This window comes from Oncorhynchus kisutch, linkage group LG20, assembly GCF_002021735.2.
Source record: "Oncorhynchus kisutch isolate 150728-3 linkage group LG20, Okis_V2, whole genome shotgun sequence".
Classification (NCBI taxonomy): Eukaryota; Metazoa; Chordata; class Actinopteri; order Salmoniformes; family Salmonidae; genus Oncorhynchus; species Oncorhynchus kisutch.
The window spans coordinates 51,904,042-51,925,141 of record NC_034193.2 but is presented as its reverse complement, the minus strand read 5'-3'; the positions used below and the strand labels follow the sequence as shown (position 1 = coordinate 51,925,141).

The following is a 21,100-nucleotide window of genomic DNA, read 5'->3' as shown; positions in this document are numbered from 1 at the left end:
CGAGTTGCCAAACGTCAGCCTCGAAAACATAATGACTTGGAGAAGATCTGCAAAGAGGAGTGGGACAAAATCCCTCCTGAGATGTGTGCAAACCTGGTGTCCAACTACAAGAAACGTCTGACCTCTGTGATTGCCAACAAGGGTTTTGCCACCAAGTACTAAGTCATGTTTTGCAGAGCGGTCAAATACTTGTTTCCCTCATTAAAATACAAATCAATTTATAATATTTTTAACATGCGTTTCTCTGGATTTTTGTTGTTGTTATTCTGTCTCTCACTGTTCAAATTAAAATTATAGACTGATCATTTCTTTGTCAGTGGGTAAATGTACAAAATCAGCAGGGGATCAAATACTTTTTTCCCTCACTGTAGATAGGAGTAGAGAGAGAGAGAGGGATAGAGGGGGGGGGAGAGAAAGAGGGAGATAGGAGTGTGTGTGAGTGAGTGAGTGAGTGAGAGAGGGACAGGAGGAGAGGGAGACAGTGTGTGTACGTGAGTGTGTGTAGGAGAGAGAGAGGGAGACAGTGTGTGTACGTGAGTGTGTGTAGGAGAGAGAGAGGGAGACAGTGTGTGTACGTGAGTGTGTGTAGGAGAGAGAGGGAGACAGTGTGTGTAGGAGAGAGAGGGAGACAGTGTGTGTACGTGAGTGTGTGTAGGAGAGAGAGAGGGAGACAGTGTGTGTACGTGAGTGTGTGTAGGAGAGAGAGAGGGAGACAGTGTGTGTACGTGAGTGTGTGTAGGAGAGAGAGAGGGAAACAGTGTGTGTACGTGAGTGTGTGTAGGAGAGAGAGAGGGAGACAGTGTGTGTACGTGAGTGTGTGTAGGAGAGAGAGGGAGACAGTGTGTGTAGGAGAGAGAGGGAGACAGTGTGTGTACGTGAGTGTGTGTAGGAGAGAGAGGGAGACAGTGTGTGTAGGAGAGAGAGGGAGACAGTGTGTGTAGGTGAGTGTGTGTAGGAGAGAGAGAAGCAGGTGCATCACTAATGTCTTTTTAAAAAGGTTACAGCATGACACTCCTCTTTTCTAATGGGGCGCCGACTGTGCTTGAGAGGCAATTTCCGGAGAATATGATGGGGCTACGAGAGAGTGCTGGGAGTTCTCAGTGTGTGTGTGTGTGTGATAGAGAGAGAAGATGTGTGTAGATATGCCTGCTTGCATCTGTCTGCATATTTTAAATAATTATTGTAGCTTATCAATTCATTTATTTGAAAAATGCTGTACATAATATCAGCCAGCTGTTCCTAACACCCATTCTCAGCATTTTGTCAAATATCACATTTCCAAATTGAGTCTAAATTCATCAAAAGGAATGCTTAATAACCCAAATCAGCTTTTTTTAATCAAAATGTGATGCGTGCATTTTCCTCTCAATAAATTACAAGTGAGGTAAATGTCGCCACCATGTGGCAACAGAACACTCTCACAGTTTGAGATTGACCGTTCCATGAGTTCGAATGATTTGTTTGGAACCAATTTGTCCAAAATAAACAGCAACATTCGCTCACATGTTTTATTTGAAGAGAAACTGTGCCTTTATTTCTTTAAAGGGGCAAACTGCGATCGCTACATCCATTTTTGGACTTTTAAAATAAGAAGAGACGAGGGTGAGGAATATAACTTATAAATGCCTCACAAGCTTAGTTACATTTCAAACCCCAGCAGAAGCAAAAATATGAGCTTGTTTTAGTCTCCTTTATTTGTAAAAATAAATAAATAAGAAGATGTTAACAAATAGCCTCAAAACATGCTTAAAACTATCAGTTTGAATTGGAATTTGAGAGTGAGTTAATTTCTCCAGTCACATCCCTCCGCTATTTACCAAAATATTGGCGGGGAGTTCACCTGTTGTTGTTTGAACTGCAGATACACCTCTCATTCAGGGAGAAATATGTTCATAGAACACTAGGTGAAACATTGCACCGTACTGGATTGCTTTTCTCAGTGTCCTTACATTTCTTTTTTCTGAATTCTACTAGGAATCTCCACGAGTTTGAGTGGACTCCTTAAAGAAACGATACCTTCAGGGCTTAATCATATAAACATGTAATTAGTGAGAAGAATATGTTTTCTTCCAACCAGAGCTTCCAACAGCGCGGTGAAAATAACGAGAGCTTGTCAACCTTGGTATAACAAAAGGCATTTATTTTCTGACAAATCTATAGAAAATAGAGGAGACATCCTAATATGAATACAACATTATGATGAGCACCGTCTTCATGGAGACGGCTTTGTAAGGGGTTCTCAACGAGTCCCCAGAGTGCCTGAAGAACCACTAAGTTATGATGACTGCATAGTTATGGTAGGAGTATATGACAGCCAGGGAACACACAAAAAAAAAAGTTTGGATCACCACATTAACAGTTAGGATGTTATGTTTTTCTCTCTCTCTCTCTCTCACTCACACACACACACACACACACACACACACACACACACACACACACACACACACACACACACACACACACACACACACACACACACACACACACACACACACACACACACACACACACACACACACACACACACACACTTCAGTCAGTCACCCAAGTTGAGTTAATTGTTGATCACTGACTGTACAGCCTGTGTGTTAACTGACATTCTGTTATAGAATGTCACTTCATCTCTCTCTCTCTTTATGCTACAATCCAGCTAATACCTTTAAGACACAATACACTCTTGTTCCAGTGTTCTAACTTGACTGGAGACAGAATGGGGTAAAGTTGAAAGAGAGAATGAACGAGGGATCTAGATAGAGTGGTGAATAGGGATGAGAGGAGGCACAGTACAGATGTTAACATGACAAAGACGGGGTTGAAGAGAAGCCTGGACTCCCAGCTGAACGTGGTTCCATTTGACTTTTGTTACAACAGATCGATAGTTGCATTTCAAGCTATTTAAGGAGAAGGAGAAGTATGAAAGGGGAAAGTGATGACAATGGGGAGGAAGAGGAAGAGGAAGAGGAGCAGGAGGAAGAGGGCATGGTCTGTGTAAACGGATAGCAGCAAAACTGCCATGTTAAGTGAAAGAGAGAACCACACTGACCTCACAGCAACATTTCGCTTCATAAATATAAAAACGATAGAAATACATCAACAGGTAAACAAACCACAAAAGTCCACTTCAGTAGTGATAATGAATGACAGGTAGCTAGTCCACTTCAGTAGTGATAATGAATGACAGGTAGCCAGTCCACTTCAGTAGTGATAATGAATGACAGGTAGCCAGTCCACTTCAGTAGTGATAATGAATGACAGGTAGCTAGTCCACTTCAGTAGTGATAATGAATGACAGGTAGCCAGTCCACTTCAATAGTGATAATGAACACCAGGTAGCCAGTCCACTTCAGCAGTGATAATGAATGACAGGTAGCCAGTCCACTTCAGTAGTGATAATGAAGGTATACTTAAAGAAATATATCAAATGTATATTCCAGAATGTAGGAAAGTTATTGGGTGTTAGTAACTGGGCTGTTGCATCGTGACGTCTTGAGGGTTGTTTGAGCTATTAATGTATGTTTCGTAACATTTGTATCCACCTGTATAATAACAGTAATGTAATCAAATGTTGTTACAGTATATCCAGTTGAATGTTACTCCTTGTCAGATGAGGGAAAACAACATCACATTACTATAGTGTGAAGCTACAGCAGAGGAGAGACTAGTATTTAACTAAACTAAATATCCCCCAAAACACAAAATACACAACATATACTTAATCATATATAAGCATATAAGCCTCTGGTAGTTAAACTGCGCCATCACCATCATTTGCAAAAGTGCATCCTCTTTCATCACATACAAATATTTAAAAAATCGTCTTAACTGTTCTTATTCCTTTGTCCTGGTTATTTTTCCTGAGTTTTACAAACAGCTCCTTTGATTCCATCGTTCAGTCACTGAGGACTTACAGTACCAGTCAAAGGTTTGGACACCTACTCATTCAAGGGTTTTTCTTTATTTGGACTATTTTCTACATTGTAGAATAATAGTGAAGACATCAAAACTATGGAATAACACATATGGAATCATGTAGTAACCAGAAAAGTTTTAAACAAATTAAAATATGTTTTATATTTGAGATTCTTCAAAGTAGCCACCCTTTGCCTTGATGACAGCTTTGCACACTTTTGACATTCTCTCAACCAGCTTCATGAGGTAGTCACCTGGAATGCATTTCAATTAACAGGTGTGCCTTGTTAAAAGTTCATTTGTGGAATTTCTTTCCTTCTTAATGCATTTGAGGCGAATCAGTTGTGTTGTGACAAGTTAGGGGTGGTATAGAGAAGATAGCCCTTTTTGGTAAAAGACCAAGTCCATATTATAGCAAGAACAGATCAAATAAGAAAAGAGAAACGACAGTCCATCATTACTTTAAGACATGAAGGTCAGTCAATACGGATCATTTTGAGAACTTTGAAAGTTTCTTCAAGTCCAGTCGCAAAAACCATCAAGCGCTGTGATGAAACTGGCTCTCATGAGGACCGCCACAGGAAAGGAAGACCCAGAGTTACCTCTGCTGCAGAGGATAAGTTCATTAGAGTTACCAGCTTCAGAAATTGCAGCCCAAATAAATGCTTCACAGAGTTCAAGTAACAGACACATCTCAACATCAACTGTTCAGGAGGAGACTGCATGAATCAGGCCATCATGGTTGAATTGCTGCAAAGAAACCCCTACTAAGTCCTTTAGTAGGGGTTTCTTTGCAGCAATTCAACTGTTGGAAAAACATTCCAGGCGAAGCTGGTTGAGAGAATGCCAAGAGTGTGCAAAGCTGTCATCAAGGTAAATGGTGGCTACTTTGAAGAATCTCAAATATAAAATATTTTTTGATTTGTTTAATACTTTTTTGGTTACATGATTCCATATGTTTTATTTTATAGTTGTGATGTCTTCATTATTATTCTACAATGTAGAAACTAGTAAAAATAAAGAAAATCCTTTGAATGAGTAGGTGTGTCCAAACTTTTGACCGGTACTGTATATTGAGCTCATCTTTCCACTGTGTTTTGTTTATTTTTATGCACCGTGCCCCTCTTTCTGTGTCGTTCAACCACTGTTTAGTGTTCTCTGTATGTACATTAAAGTAGAGTAGAAGAAGACTTCTCTGTCTGTACATGAAAGTAGAGTAGAAGAAGACTTCTCTGTCTGTACATGAAAGTAGAGTAGAAGAAGAAGAAAAAGAGGAGACCCAAAGGGAGAAGTGGAGACTAAACAATAGAACTGTGGCGAAGGGAAAGGTACTGTAATTGCTTCCACAGCTCTTAGTAGTCTTGGCTTTGGTGAGCTTGTATTTGTACACCACTGGGTCATCTTGGGAAAAAAATCAAAAGAGTGGGAGGCAAAAAACAACATTTGATGAACAAGGTCGAGACAGACAGAGGTTAAAGGACGCCATATCCGATCAAATCCGTTTAGCCCGCAGAGGACTTAGCCGGTTACCATGGCCGTGGCCTGGGTCGTCTCCTTGGTGATGGAGGCTAACCACAGATCTAGGATCAGATTCCCCTTACCCCCAACCCTAACCATACAAGGATGACAAGATATTTGACCATGTATTAATGGTTAGGGTAAACTTCTACCTACTTCAGGGTCGTATTCATTACTGCACACCGTAGCAAAATGTTTTGCAGCGGAAAACGAAAACAAGCCTTTCTTATTGGACAAGTCCAGGTAGTCCCTCCCAGGTAAGGTTGTTTTGAGGTTGGATCTGGGTGATTTCGGTTCTAGGTTCCATGTTCTAGACCTGGGTGGAGAACGAGCGTCGGAGAGGGGGCCGCCCCTCAGGGTGGGCGGGGCAGGGGGCGTGGTGCTCAGAGATGGAGGGCAGGTCTAGACTTCGCTGGAGATGAAGCGCCGCGAGGGGAGGAGCACATCGGGAGGGGCGGGGCACAGGTATGGCTGATGGTCATGTGATCTCAGTGTACGGTAGTCTTGGAACCTGGGGTAGGAGAGAGAAGGAGAGAACAAGGTTAGGAGGCAAGAAGGATAGGAATGTGTTAAAGAATTAGAAGTACAGGGTGACTGAGGGGAATAATACAAATAGGATTGGAAGATTTAAAGAGGTAGAGGTCTGTGTTGGGAGGGGACAATGTTTAGACAGATCGGGTTTCATAAAGCTGGAAAAGGGGAGAATATTATTACTGAACAGTATAATCTATTTAAATTAGATTTATCCAGGTTAATCATAAGGGATATGAGGGTTAACCAGGCGAGAGAACACATGTAGCAACCAATAAACTAAAGAGTAGAGGTCGACCGATTATGATTTTTCAGCGCCGATACCGATTATTGGAGGACCAAAAAAGCCGATACGGATTAGTCGGATGATTTTTTACATTTTATTTATTTGTAATAATGACAATTACAACAATACTGAATGAACACTTATTTTAACTTAATATAATACATCAATAAAAATGTATTTAGCCTCAAATAAATAATGAAACATGTTCAATTTGGTTTAAATAATGCAAAAACAAAGTGTTGGAGAAGTAAAAGTGCAATATGTGCCATGTAAAAAAGCTAATGTTTGAGTTCCTTGCTCAGAACATGAGAACATATGAAAGTTGGTGGTTCCTTTTAACATGAGACTTCCAAGGTAAGAGGTTTTAGGTTGTAGTTAATATAGTATTTATAGGAATATCTCTCTGTACCATTTGTATTTCATATACCTTTGGCTATTGGATGTTCTTATAGGCACTATAGTATTGCCAGTGTAACAGTATAGCTTCCGTCCCTCTCCTCGCCCCTACCTGGGCTCGAGCCAGGAACACATCGACAACAGCCACACCCGAAGCAGCGTTACCCATGCAGAGCAAGCGGAACATCTAATCCAAGTCTCAGAGCAAGTGACGTTTGAAACGCTATTAGCGCACACCCAGCTAACTAGCTAGCTATTTCACATCGGTTACACCAGCCATTAGGCCGATAGGCTCGAAGTCATAAACAGCGCTGTGCTTGGGAAGGGCTGCTGGCAAAACGCACAAAGTGCTGTTTGAATGAATGCTTACGAGCCTGCTGCTGCCTACCATCGCTCAGTCAGACTGTTCTATCAAATCATAGACTTAATTATAACATAACACACAGAAATACGAGCCTTTGGTCATTAATATGGTCGAATCCGGAAACTACAATTTAGAAAACAAAACGTTTATTATTTCAGTGAAATACGGAACCGTTCGGTATTTTATCTAATAGGTGGCATCCCTAAGTCTAAATATTCTTGTTACATTGCACAACCTTCAATGTTATGTCATAGTTACGTAATATTCTGGCAAATTAGTTCGCAATGAGCCAGGCTGTCCAAACTGTTGCATATACCCTGACTCTGCGTGCAATGAACACCAGAGAAATGACACAATTTCACCTGGTTAATATTGCCTGCTAACCTGGATTTATTTTAGCTAAATATGCAGGTTTAAAAATATATACTTCTGTGTATTGATTTTAAGAAAGGCATTGGTGTTTATGGTTAGGTACAGTCGTCCCAAATGCGCTTTTGTTAAATCATCCCCCAGTGCTGCATCGATTATATGCAATGCAGGACAGGCTTGATAAACTACTAATATCATCAACCATGTGTAGTTATAACTAGTGATTATGATTGATTGATTGTTTTTTATAAGATAAGTTTAATGCTAGCTAGCAACTTACCTTGGCTTCGACTGCATTCGCGTAACAGGCAGGCTCCTCGTGGAGTGCAATGAGAGGCAGGTGGTTAGAGCGTTGGACTAGTTAACTGTAAGGTTGCAAGATTGGATCCCCCGAGCTGACAAGGTGAAAATCTGTTGTTCTGCCCATGAACAAGGCAGTTAACCCACCGTTCCTAGGCTGTCATTGAAAATAAGAATGTGTTCTTAACTGACTTGCCTAGTTAAATAAAGGTATAAAAAAATAATAGGCGCCCAAAAATACCGATTTCCAATTGTTATGAAAACTTGATATCTGCCCTAATTAATCGGCCATTCCGATTAATCGGTCGACCTCTACTAAAGAGATCCATAAAAAATACCCTTCTTGTAAGAATGAATATGAACAAATTAATTAATTGAATTGACATTCATATTTACAAGAGATGTGAGGATGGCTCATTTTATGAGAACACTATCCCCTGTGACCCCCCAGCCCTTACCTGAGGGCAACTTAACTTTTCAAGTGGACTCTCCACGCGAGGTAGGGTGGACAGTAGCATGCCGTGGGGGGGCTGAGGGCGCTGGGGGGGCAGCGGGGGCAGGGCTGACGCCGTCTGCTGGAAGTTGTTGATCACACATGTCACCTGGTAGAGAGAGGTGGAGATTGAAAGGATGGATGGAAAGAGAGACACAGAGAGAGAATGAGAGCGATAGATGGAGAGAGAAGGGGTAGGGAGAGAAGGAAAGAGAGAGAGAGAGAGAGAGAGAGAGACTGTAAAAATGTGCTGCTGAAGACAAGTTATTTAAAGTGATGTAAATTGAAACATTGCAGCTCTAACTTGAAACTGAATGGGTAATGTCCCCATCCCCAACCCTACCCCCATCTAGCCCTCATCCCCACCTCTACTCCCACCACTACCCCTACCCCCATCTAGCCCTCATCCCCACCTCTACTCCCACCACTACCCCTACCCCCATCTAGCCCTCATCCCCACCTCTACTCCCACCACTACCCCTACCCCCATCTAGCCCTCATCCCCACCTCTACTCCCACCACCACCCCTACCCCCATCTAGCCCTCATCCCCACCTCTACTCCCACCACTACCCCTACCCCCATCTAGCCCTCATCCCCACCTCTACTCCCACCACTACCCCTACCCCCATCTAGCCCTCATCCCCACCTCTACTCCCACCACTACCCCTACCCCCATCTAGCCCTCATCCCCACCTCTACTCCCACCACTACCCCTACCCCCATCTAGCCCTCATCCCCACCTCTACTCCCACCACTACCCCTACCCCCATCTAGCCCTCATCCCCACCTCTACTCCCACCACTACCCCTACCTCCATCTAGCCCTCATCCCCACCTCTACTCCCACCACTACCCCTACCCCCATCTAGCCCTCATCCCCACCTCTACTCCCACCACTACCCCTACCCCCATCTAGCCCTCATCCCCACCTCTACCCCCACCACTACCCCTACCCCCATCTAGCCCTCATCCCCACCTCTACTCCCACCACTGCCCTCATCCCCACCTCTACTCCCACCACTGCCCTCATCCCCACCTCTACTCCCACCACTGCCCTCATCCCCACCTATGCTCCTACCACATCTCCCCATCTAGCCCTTATCACTACCCCTACCCCCATCTCCCCATCTAGCCCTCATCACTACCCCTACCCCCATCTCCCCATCTAGCCCTCATCACTACCCCTACCCCCATCTCCCCATCTAGCCCTCATCACTACCCCAACCCCCATCTCCCCATCTAGCCCTCATCACTACCCCTACCCCCATCTCCCCATCTAGCCCTCATCACTACCCCTACCCCCATCTCCCCATCTAGCCCTCATCACTACCCCTACCCCCATCTCCCCATCTAGCCCTCATCACTACCCCAACCCCCATCTCCCCATCTAGCCCTCATCACTACCCCTACCCCCATCTCCGCATCTAGCCCTCATCACTACCCCTACCCCCATCTCCCCATCTAGCCCTCATCACTACCCCTACCCCCATCTCCCCATCTAGCCCTCATCACTACCCCTACCCCCATCTCCCCATCTAGCCCTCATCACTACCCCTACCCCCATCTCCCCATCTAGCCCTCATCACTACCCCTACCCCCATCTCCGCATCTAGCCCTCATCACTACCCCTACCCCCATCTCCCCATCTAGCCCTCATCACTACCCCAACCCCCATCTCCCCATCTAGCCCTCATCACTACCCCTACCCCCATCTCCGCATCTAGCCCTCATCACTACCCCTACCCCCATCTCCCCATCTAGCCCTCATCACTACCCCAACCCCCATCTCCCCATCTAGCCCTCATCACTACCCCTACCCCCATCTCCCCATCTAGCCCTCATCACTACCCCTACCCCCATCTCCACATCTAGCCCTCATCACTACCCCAACCCCCATCTCCCCATCTAGCCCTCATCACTACCCCTACCCCATCTCCCCATCTAGCTCTCATCCCCATCTCCCCATCTAGCCCTCATCTCCCCATCCCCACCCCTACAACTACCCCTACCCCCATCTCCATATCTAGCCCTCATCACTAGCCCTACCCCCATCTAGCCCTCATCATTACCCCTACCCCCATCTCCCCATCTAGCCCTCATCCCCATCTAGCCCTCATCACTACCCCTACCCCCATCTCCTCAACTACCCCTAACCCCATCTAGCCCTCATCCCCACCACTACCCCTACCCCCATCTCCTCATCCCCACCCCTACACCCACCACTACCCCATCTAGCCCTCATCCCCACCTCTACTCCCCAGTCCCCTCACCAGGAAGGCAGCGATGGCCCCTCCGGTCAGGTATCCAGCCAGGACGTCACCCCAATGGTTCCTGTACTCCGTGACCCTCACCACCCCCACCAGCACAGCCAGGGACAGGAGGGTCAGACACAGGGTGGGCTTGGTCAGCCGGGTGCCCTTTGTACGGAACACCAGCGTCACGTACATCTGAAACACACACAGAAAGGAATAGTTCATTTAAAAGCTCCTCCGCAGACACACACACAGAAAGGAATAGTTCATTTAAAAGCTACTCTGCAGACACACACACACAGAGTTGGAGGTTAAGATGCAAGCAGAGCTATACGTTCTAGATATACAGTACCTCCACAGAAGCACACACAGAGCTATACGTTCTAGATATACAGTACCTCCACAGAAGCACACACAGAGCTATACATTCTAGATATACAGTACCTCCACAGATGCACACACAGAGCTATACGTTCTAGATATACAGTACCTCCACAGATGCACACACAGAGCTATACATTCTAGATATACAGTACCTCCACAGATGCACACACAGAGCTATACATTCTAGATATACAGTACCTCCACAGATGCACACACAGAGCTATACATTCTAGATATACAGTACCTCCACAGATGCACACACAGAGCTATACGTTCTAGATATACAGTACCTCCACAGATGCACACACAGAGCTATACATTCTAGATATACAGTACCTCCACAGATGCACACACAGAGCTATACATTCTAGATATACAGTACCTCCACAGATGCACACACAGAGCTATAAAAGTCTACATATACAGGAAATCATGACTTCCGCCGAAGTTGGTCCCTCTCCTTGTTCGGGCGGTGTTCGGCGGTCGAAGTCGCTGACTGACCTTCTAGCCATCGCTGATCCTCTTTTAATTTTCCTTTGGTTTTGTCTTGTCTTGTATCACACCTGGTTCCAATTCCATTCATTACATGTGTGCATTTAACCCTCTGTTCCCCCCCATTGTCCTTGTCGGTGATTGTTTGTTTGTAAGCTATGTGCAAGTTATGTTCTGGTGTGCGACGGGTTTTGTACCCACTTGTATTATTTTGTATATTTTGTTTTTTGAGCACTTATTAAACTGCTCCGTTTTATACCAAGTTCGATCTCCTGAACCTGACTTCCCTGCCACCAGCACGCACTCTTACACAGTACCTCCACAGAAGCACACACAGAGCTATACATTCTAGATATACAGTACCTCCACAGAAGCACACACAGAGCTATACATTCTAAATATAAAGTAACCCCACAGAAGCACACACAGAGCTATGAAGTCTAGATATACCTCCACAGACGTACACACAGAGCTATACGTTCTAGATATACAGTACCTCCACAGAAGCACACACAGAGCTATACATTCTAGATATACAGTACCTCCACAGAAGCACACACAGAGCTATACATTCTAAATATAAAGTAACCCCACAGAAGCACACACAGAGCTATGAAGTCTAGATATACCTCCACAGACGTACACACAGAGCTATAAAGTCTAGATATACAGTACCTCCACAGAAGCACACACGGAGATATAAAGTCTAAATATACAGTGCCTCCACAGAAGCAGACAGAGCTATAGAGTCTAGATATACAGCACCGCCACAGAAGCACACACAGAGTTATAAAGTCTAAATATACAGTACCTCCACAGAAGCACACACAGAGATATAAATTCTAGATATACCCTCTACCTCCACTAAGCACATAGAAATGTACAGAAACATACATTCACACTTCAAAACACTGATGTCAGAAAACATATCTCTATTCTTCCCGGTGTCACACTTTATTCCTTCCCCTCTAACTTCCCCCTTGTTCCTACCACTGTGTAGACAGCAGAGTAGATGCTGAGGGCCGCGTCCTTGGAGGGGAAGGACTTGCGTGCAGACGCAACCAGGTAGGGGTTCCCAGTGCAGGCGCGGCGCTCTGTGATGTACTGCATGGGGGACTGGCAGCCCAAGACTGTGTAGTTGGGGCGGCAGGCAGACAGGAAGTGAGGGGTCTGGTTTCCTGTCACCACCTGGCCTGCGTTGGCGAAGATGGTGGTGGCGAAGAGGCCAAAGGAGTAGACACCTGAGGGGGTGGAGGAGGAGAACGGGGGTGGAGGAGGTGGAGAGTGAGGGGAAAGGATAGGGGAGGAGAGAGAGAGGGATAGGAAGAGAGGGAGAAATAGAGAGACAGACGAGAGGGCAGAGAGAGATAAAAACCCTTCATTCTATGCTGAATGACAGTAGTGAGGCAGCATGCCTAATATTTTAGGACCAATATACACCAGGTTTAATATGGTCTAATGTACAGTGGGACCTATAGCCGAGGCTCACCCAGAAAGCGTACTATCCTGCGGAGGAGGGGGTTGAAGTAACAGCAGTCAGCCGTCACAATGGTCTTCTCCTGAGCCCCCTCCGCTTTCACAAAGAACGTTGTCACCTCTCCAATCAGAATCTACAGACAGACGAACAGACGGACGGATGGACAGACAGACAGAGAGAAAGGCAGAGAGGTTAGTGTAAAACACTGAAAGAGCTACGAGCAAATCCAAACCCACTACATCAGAACGGTATCCTGTATTTGTTCACAGTATACTCAGTTCTTGTATATGGCATTATTTATGTCTAGTTTCAGCCAGCCACAGTAACTTATGCGGTCATACAGTATTAACAGTACAACAACTGGAAGTACTCCATTCTGTTACTTTCCTCTGGGGAAGAAACCCGCTGACTGTACATTACATTTTTACGGTTGCTGAATAATCAATGTTCAGTGGAGGAAACAGCAGGGCAGGACCCTGGTTTAGTGTGGAGAGGAGGTGGGTACTGGTTTAGTGTGGAGAGGAGGTGGGTACTGGTTTAGTGTGGAGAGGAGGTGGGTACTGGTTTAGTGTGGAGAGGAAGTGGGTACTGGTTTAGTGTGGAGAGGAGGTGGGTACTGGTATAGTGTGGAGAGGAGGTGGGTACTGGTTTAGTGTGGAGAGGAGGTGGGTACTGGTTTAGTGTGGAGAGGTGGTGGGTACTGGTTTAGTGTAACTACTGTATAGAGATATAACTACTGTTAGAGATATAACTACTGTATAGAGATATAACTACTGTTAGAGATATAACTACTGTTAGAGATATAACTACTGTTAGAGATATAACTACTGTATAGAGATATAACTACTGTTAGAGATATAACTACTGTTAGAGATATAACTACTGTATAGAGATATAACTACTGTTAGAGATATAACTACTGTTAGAGATATAACTACTGTATAGAGATATAACTACTGTATAGAGATATAACTACTGTTAGAAATATAACTACTGTATAGAGATATAACTACTGTTAGAGATATAACTACTGTATAGAGATATAACTATTGTATATAGATATAACTACTGTTAGAGATATAACTATTGTATAGAGATATAACTATTGTATAGAGATATAACTACTGTATAGAGATATAACTACTGTACAGAGATATAACTACTGTATAGAGATATAACTACTGTATAGAGATATAACTACTGTATAGAGATATAACTACTGTATAGAGATATAACTACTGTTAGAGATATAACTACTGTATAGAGATATAACTACTGTTAGAGATATAACTACTGTATATAGATATAACTACTGTTAGAGATATAACTACTGTTAGAGATATAACTACTGTTAGAGATATAACTACTGTATAGAGATATAACTACTGTATAGAGATATAACTACTGTTAGAGATATAACTACTGTATAGAGATATAACTACTGTTAGAGATATAACTACTGTATATAGATATAACTACTGTATAGAGATATAACTACTGTTAGAGATATAACTACTGTATAGAGATATAACTACTGTTAGAGATATAACTACTGTTAGAGATATAACTACTGTATAGAGATATAACTACTGTATAGAGATATAACTACTGTATAGAGATATAACTACTGTTAGAGATATAACTACTGTATAGAGATATAACTACTGTTAGAGATATAACTACTGTTAGAGATATAACTACTGTATAGAGATATAACTACTGTATAGAGATATAACTACTGTATAGAGATATAACTACTGTTAGAGATATAACTACTGTATAGAGATATAACTACTGTTAGAGATATAACTACTGTTAGAGATATAACTACTGTATAGAGATATAACTACTGCATAGAGATATAACTACTGTACAGAGATATAACTACTGTATAGAGATATAACTACTGTATAGAGATATAACTACTGTATAGAGATATAACTACTGTATAGAGATATAACTACTGTTAGAGATATAACTATTGTATAGAGATATAACTACTGTTAGAGATATAACTACTGTTAGAGATATAACTACTGTTAGAGATATAACTACTGTTAGAGATATAACTACTGTTAGAGATATAACTACTGTATAGAGATATAACTACTGTTAGAGATATAACTACTGTATAGAGATATAACTACTGTTAGAGATATAACTATTGTATAGAGATATAACTACTGTTAGAGATATAACTACTGTTAGAGATATAACTACTGTTAGAGATATAACTACTGTTAGAGATATAACTACTGTACAGAGATATAACTATTGTATAGAGATATAACTACTGTATAGAGATATAACTACTGTTAGAGATATAACTATTGTATAGAGATATAACTACTGTATAGAGATATAACTACTGTTAGAGATATAACTACTGTTAGAGATATAACTACTGTATAGAGATATAACTACTGTACAGAGATATAACTACTGTACAGAGATATAACTACTGTATAGAGATATAACTACTGTACAGAGATATAACTACTGTATAGAGATATAACTACTGTATAGAGATATAACTACTGTACAGAGATATAACTACTGTTAGAGATATAACTACTGTACAGAGATATAACTACTGTATAGAGATATAACTACTGCATAGAGATATAACTACTGTACAGAGATATAACTACTGTATAGAGATATAACTACTGTACAGAGATATAACTATTGTATAGAGATATAACTACTGCATAGAGATATAACTACTGTTAGAGATATAACTACTGTACAGAGATATAACTACTGTATAGAGATATAACTACTGTATAGAGATATAACTACTGTACAGAGATATAACTACTGTTAGAGATATAACTACTGTACAGAGATATAACTACTGTTAGAGATATAACTACTGTACAGAGATATAACTACTGTATAGAGATATAACTACTGTATAGAGATATAACTACTGTACAGAGATATAACTACTGTTAGAGATATAACTACTCCATAGAGATATAACTACTGTTAGAGATATAACTACTGTTAGAGATATAACTACTGTTAGAGATATAACTACTGTACAGAGATATAACTACTGTATAGAGATATAACTACTGTATAGAGATATAACTACTGTTAGAGATATAACTACTGTATAGAGATATAACTACTGTACAGAGATATAACTACTGTACAGAGATATAACTACTGTATAGAGATATAACTACTGTACAGAGATATAACTACTGTACAGAGATATAACTACTGTTAGAGATATAACTACTGTATAGAGATATAACTACTGTACAGAGATATAACTACTGTACAGAGATATAACTACTGTATATAGATATAACTACTGTTAGAGATATAACTACTGTTAGAGATATAACTACTGTTAGAGATATAACTACTGTATAGAGATATAACTACTGTTAGAGATATAACTACTGTATAGAGATATAACTACTGTTAGAGATATAACTACTGTTAGAGATATAACTACTGTATAGAGATATAACTACTGTATAGAGATATAACTACTGTTAGAGATATAACTACTGTTAGAGATATAACTACTGTATATAGATATAACTACTGTATAGAGATATAACTACTGTTAGAGATATAACTACTGTTAGAGATATAACTACTGTTAGAGATATAACTACTGTACAGAGATATAACTACTGTATAGAGATATAACTACTGTATAGAGATATAACTACTGTATATAGATATAACTACTGTATAGAGATATAACTACTGTACAGAGATATAACTACTGTATAGAGATATAACTACTGTTAGAGATATAACTACTGTACAGAGATATAACTACTGTATAGAGATATAACTACTGTATAGAGATATAACTACTGTTAGAGATATAACTACTGTATAGAGATATAACTACTGTACAGAGATATAACTACTGTATAGAGATATAACTACTGTTAGAGATATAACTACTGTACAGAGATATAACTACTGTATAGAGATATAACTACTGTATAGAGATATAACTACTGTTAGAGATATAACTACTGTATAGAGATATAACTACTGTATAGAGATATAACTACTGTACAGAGATATAACTACTGTTAGAGATATAACTACTGTATAGAGATATAACTACTGTATAGAGATATAACTACTGTTAGAGATATAACTACTGTATAGAGATATAACTACTGTTAGAGATATAACTACTGTATAGAGATATAACTACTGTATAGAGATATAACTACTGTATAGAGATATAACTACTGTATAGAGATATAACTACTGTTAGAGATATAACTACTGTATAGAGATATAACTACTGTTAGAGATATAACTACTGTATAGAGATATAACTACTGTGTCACGCCTTGGTCTTAGTATTTTGTGTTTTCTTTAATTATTTGTTCAGGCCAGGGTGTGACATGGGTTTGTGTGTTGTGTTTCATATTGGGGTTTGTAGTATTTGGGATCGCGGCTGATTAGGGGTGTTGTATAGGCTTGGCTGCCTGAGGCGGTTCTCAATCAGCAGTCAGGTGCTTCTCGTTGCCTCTGATTGGGAACCGTATTTAGGTAGCCTGAGTTCGCTTTGTCTTTTGTGGGTGATTGTTCCTGTCTCTGTGTAGTTTCACCAGATAGGCTGTAATTAGGTTTCACGTTCCGTTTGTTGTTTTTGTATTTATTAGTTATTTTCATGTATCGCCGTTTTCTTCATTAAAGACATGAGTAACCACCACGCTGCATTTCGGTCCGACTCTCTCTCAACAAACGAAGAACGCCGTTACAGAATCACCCACCACACACGGACCGAGCGGCGTGGTTACAGGCAGCGACCGCAGGAAAAGCGAAAGGAGGAATGGACATGGGAGGACGTATTGGACAGCAATGGATTGGAGTATACGACGTGGGAAGAAATCGACAGGTGGGCGGCCGACCCAGAGAGAGTGCAGGAGCCCGCATGGGATTCGCTTGAGCAGTGCGAAGAAGGCTATAGGCGAATGGAGTCGAAAAGGAAAACACGGCGGCACAGAGCGAAACCCGAAAGTCACCCCAAAAGATTTATTGGGGGGGGGCTCAGGGAGAGAGTGGCAGAGTCAGGAGTCAGACCTGAGCCAACTCTCCCTGTTAATCATGAGGAGCAGCGATATAAGGACTTCTGGTCTTGGGAGATGATATTAGACGGAAGAGGACCCTGGGCTCAGCCTGGTGAATATCGCCGCCCCAAGGAGGAAGCAGAGGCAGCAGGAGATAGGAGCCGGCGATACGAGGGAACACGGTTGGCAAGGAAGCCCGAGAAGCAACCCCAAAAAATTATTGGGGGGGGGGGCTTACAGGGAGTATGGCTATGCCAGGTAGGAGACCTGCGCAAACTCCCTGTGCTTTCCGGTGGGCTAAAGAGACCGGGCAGGCACCGTGTTATGCTAGTGAGCGCACGGTGAGCCCGGTACGGTTCATACCAGCCCTTCGTATTTGCCGGGCTAGAGTGGGCATCGAGCCAGGTAAGCTTGGGCAGGCTCGGTGCTCAAGAGCTCCAGTGCGCCTGGACGGTCCGGTCTATCCAGAGCCACCTCCACACACCAGTCCTCCGGTAGCAGCTCCCCGCACCAGGCTTCCTGTGCGTGTCCTCGCTCCAGTATCACGAGTGCCCGCACCACGCATCAGGCCTACAGTGCGCCTCGCCTCTCCTGCTCTGTCGGAGTCTCCCGCCTGTTCAGCACAGCCAGAGCCTTCCTTCCCTCCTGCGCTGTCAGAGTCTCCCACCTGTTCAGCGCAGACAGCGTTTTCCTCCTCTCCTGCGCTGTCGGAGTCTCCCGCCTGTTCAGCGCTATCAGAGCCTTTCTTCTCTACAGCGCTGCCGGAGCCTCCTGCCTGTTTGAAGCAGCCTGAGGTGCCAGTCTGCAGGGAGCTGTCAGTCTGCAAGGAGCTGTCAGTCTGCAAGGAGCTGCCAGTCTGCAAGGAGCTGCCAGTCTGCAAGGAGCTGCCAGTCTGCAAGGAGCTGCCAGTTTGCAAGGATCTGCCAGTTTTCAAGGAGCTGCCAGTCTGCAAGGAGCTGCCAGTCTGCAAGGAGCTGTCAGCCTGCATGGAGCAGTCAGAGCTGTCAGTCTGCAAGGAGCTGCCAGTCTGCAGGGAGCTGTCAGTCTGCAAGGAGCTGTCAGTCTGCAAGGAGCTGTCAGCCTGCAAGGAGCTGTCAGCCTGCATGGAGCAGTCAGAGCTGTCAGTCTGCAAAGAGCTGCCAGTCTGCAAGGAGCTGTCAGCCTGCATGGAGCAGTCAGAGCTGTCAGTCTGCATAGAGCAGCTAGATCCGCCAGTCAACCTGAATCTTCCAGATCCGCCAGCCAGCCAGGATCTACCGGAGCCTACTACCTACCTGAGCTTCATCTCAGTACTGGGCTTCCTCTCAGTACTGGGCTTCCTCTCAGTACTGGGCTTCCTCTCAGTACTGGGCTTCCTCTCAGTACTGGGCTGCCCCTCAGTTCCGGGCTGCCCCTCAGTTCCGGGCTGCCCCTCAGTCCCGAGCTGCCTCAGTCCCGAGCTGCCCCTCAGTCCCGAGTTGCCCCTCAGTCCCGAGCTGCCCCTCAGTTCCGGGCTGCCCCGCAGTCCCGAGCTGCCCCTCAGTCCCGAGCTGCCCCTCAGTCCCGAGCTGCCCCTCAGTCCCGAGCTGTCCCTCAGTCCCGAGATGCCCCTCAGTCACGAGCTGCTCCTCAGTTCTGTGGGGTTCTGGGTGAGGACTATTAGGCCATGGTCGGCGGCGAGGGTGGATTATCCCAGGACGCGAAGGGGAGGAACTATGACATTTATGGAGTGGGGTCCACGTCCCGAGCCGGAGCCGCCACCATGGACAGACGCCCACCCGGACCCTCCCTATGGTTTTGAGGTGCGTCCGGGAGTCCGCACCTTGGGGGGGGGGGGGTTCTGTCACGCCTTGGTCTTAGTATTTTGTGTTTTCTTTAATTATTTGTTCAGGCCAGGGTGTGACATGGGTTTGTGTGTTGTGTTTCATATTGGGGTTTGTAGTATTTGGGATCGCGGCTGATTAGGGGTGTTGTATAGGCTTGGCTGCCTGAGGCGGTTCTCAATCAGCAGTCAGGTGCTTCTCGTTGCCTCTGATTGGGAACCGTATTTAGGTAGCCTGAGTTGTTCGCTTTGTCTTTTGTGGGTGATTGTTCCTGTCTCTGTGTAGTTTCACCAGATAGGCTGTATTAGGTTTCACGTTCCGTTTGTTGTTTTTGTATTTATTAGTTATTTTCATGTATCGCACTTTTCTTCATTAAAGACATGAGTAACCACCACGCTGCATTTCGGTCCGACTCTCTCTCAACAAACGAAGAACGCCGTTACATACTGTATATAGATATAACTACTGCATAGAGATATAACTACTGTTAGAGATATAACTACTGTACAGAGATATAACTACTGTTAGAGATATAACTACTGTATAGAGATATAACTACTGTTAGAGATATAACTACTGTTAGAGATATAACTACTGTTAGAGATATAACTACTGTATAGAGATATAACTACTGTTAGAGATATAACTACTGTATATAGATATAACTACTGCATAGAGATATAACTACTGTTAGAGATATAACTACTGTATAGAGATATAACTACTGTATAGAGATATAACTACTGTACAGAGATATAACTACTGTTAGAGATATAACTACTGTTAGAGATATAACTACTGTATAGAGATATAACTACTGTTAGAGATATAACTACTGTTAGAGATATAACTACTGTTAGAGATATAACTACTGTTAGAGATATAACTACTGTTAGAGATATAACTACTGTTAGAGATATAACTACTGTATAGAGATATAACTACTGTTAGAGATATAACTACTGTATAGAGATATAACTACTGTTAGAGATATAACTACTGTTAGAGATATAACTACTGTATAGAGATATAACTACTGTATAGAGATATAACTACTGTTAGAGATATAACTACTGTATAGAGATATAACTACTGTACAGAGATATAACTACTGTTAGAGATATAACTACTGCATAGAGATATAACTACTGTACAGAGATATAACTACTGTATAGAGATATAACTACTGTTAGAGATATAACTACTGCATAGAGATATAACTACTGTATAGAGATATAACTACTGTACAGAGATATAACTACTGTTAGAGATATAACTACTGCATAGAGATATAACTACTGTACAGAGATATAACTACTGTATAGAGATATAACTACTGTATAGAGATATAACTACTGTTAGAGATATAACTACTGTATAGAGATATAACTACTGTACAGAGATATAACTACTGTTAGAGATATAACTACTGCATAGAGATATAACTACTGTACAGA

At 42.8% G+C, this 21,100-nt stretch overlaps 1 protein-coding gene across 2 annotated transcripts in view; it reads right to left on the bottom strand.

Annotated features, from left to right (window-relative positions):
- Positions 1 to 5,433: 5,433 nt before the first annotated feature.
- LOC116355342 (phospholipid phosphatase-related protein type 5) overlaps positions 5,434 to 21,100 on the bottom strand; it is a 32,638-nt gene continuing 16,971 nt past the window's right edge. The window contains exons 2-6 of one of the 2 annotated variants that reach the window (XM_031798729.1): positions 12,788 to 12,908; positions 12,289 to 12,539; positions 10,441 to 10,617; positions 8,135 to 8,278; positions 5,434 to 5,941 (exon numbers count right to left, since the gene is read on the bottom strand). In XM_031798729.1, coding sequence (XP_031654589.1) covers positions 5,909 to 5,941; positions 8,135 to 8,278; positions 10,441 to 10,617; positions 12,289 to 12,539; positions 12,788 to 12,908 — 726 coding nt within the window. In that variant the 3' untranslated portion in view covers positions 5,434 to 5,908. The remainder of the gene's footprint in view (positions 5,942 to 8,134; positions 8,279 to 10,440; positions 10,618 to 12,288; positions 12,540 to 12,787; positions 12,909 to 21,100) is intronic. The other variant, XM_031798728.1, reaches the window with a different exon arrangement.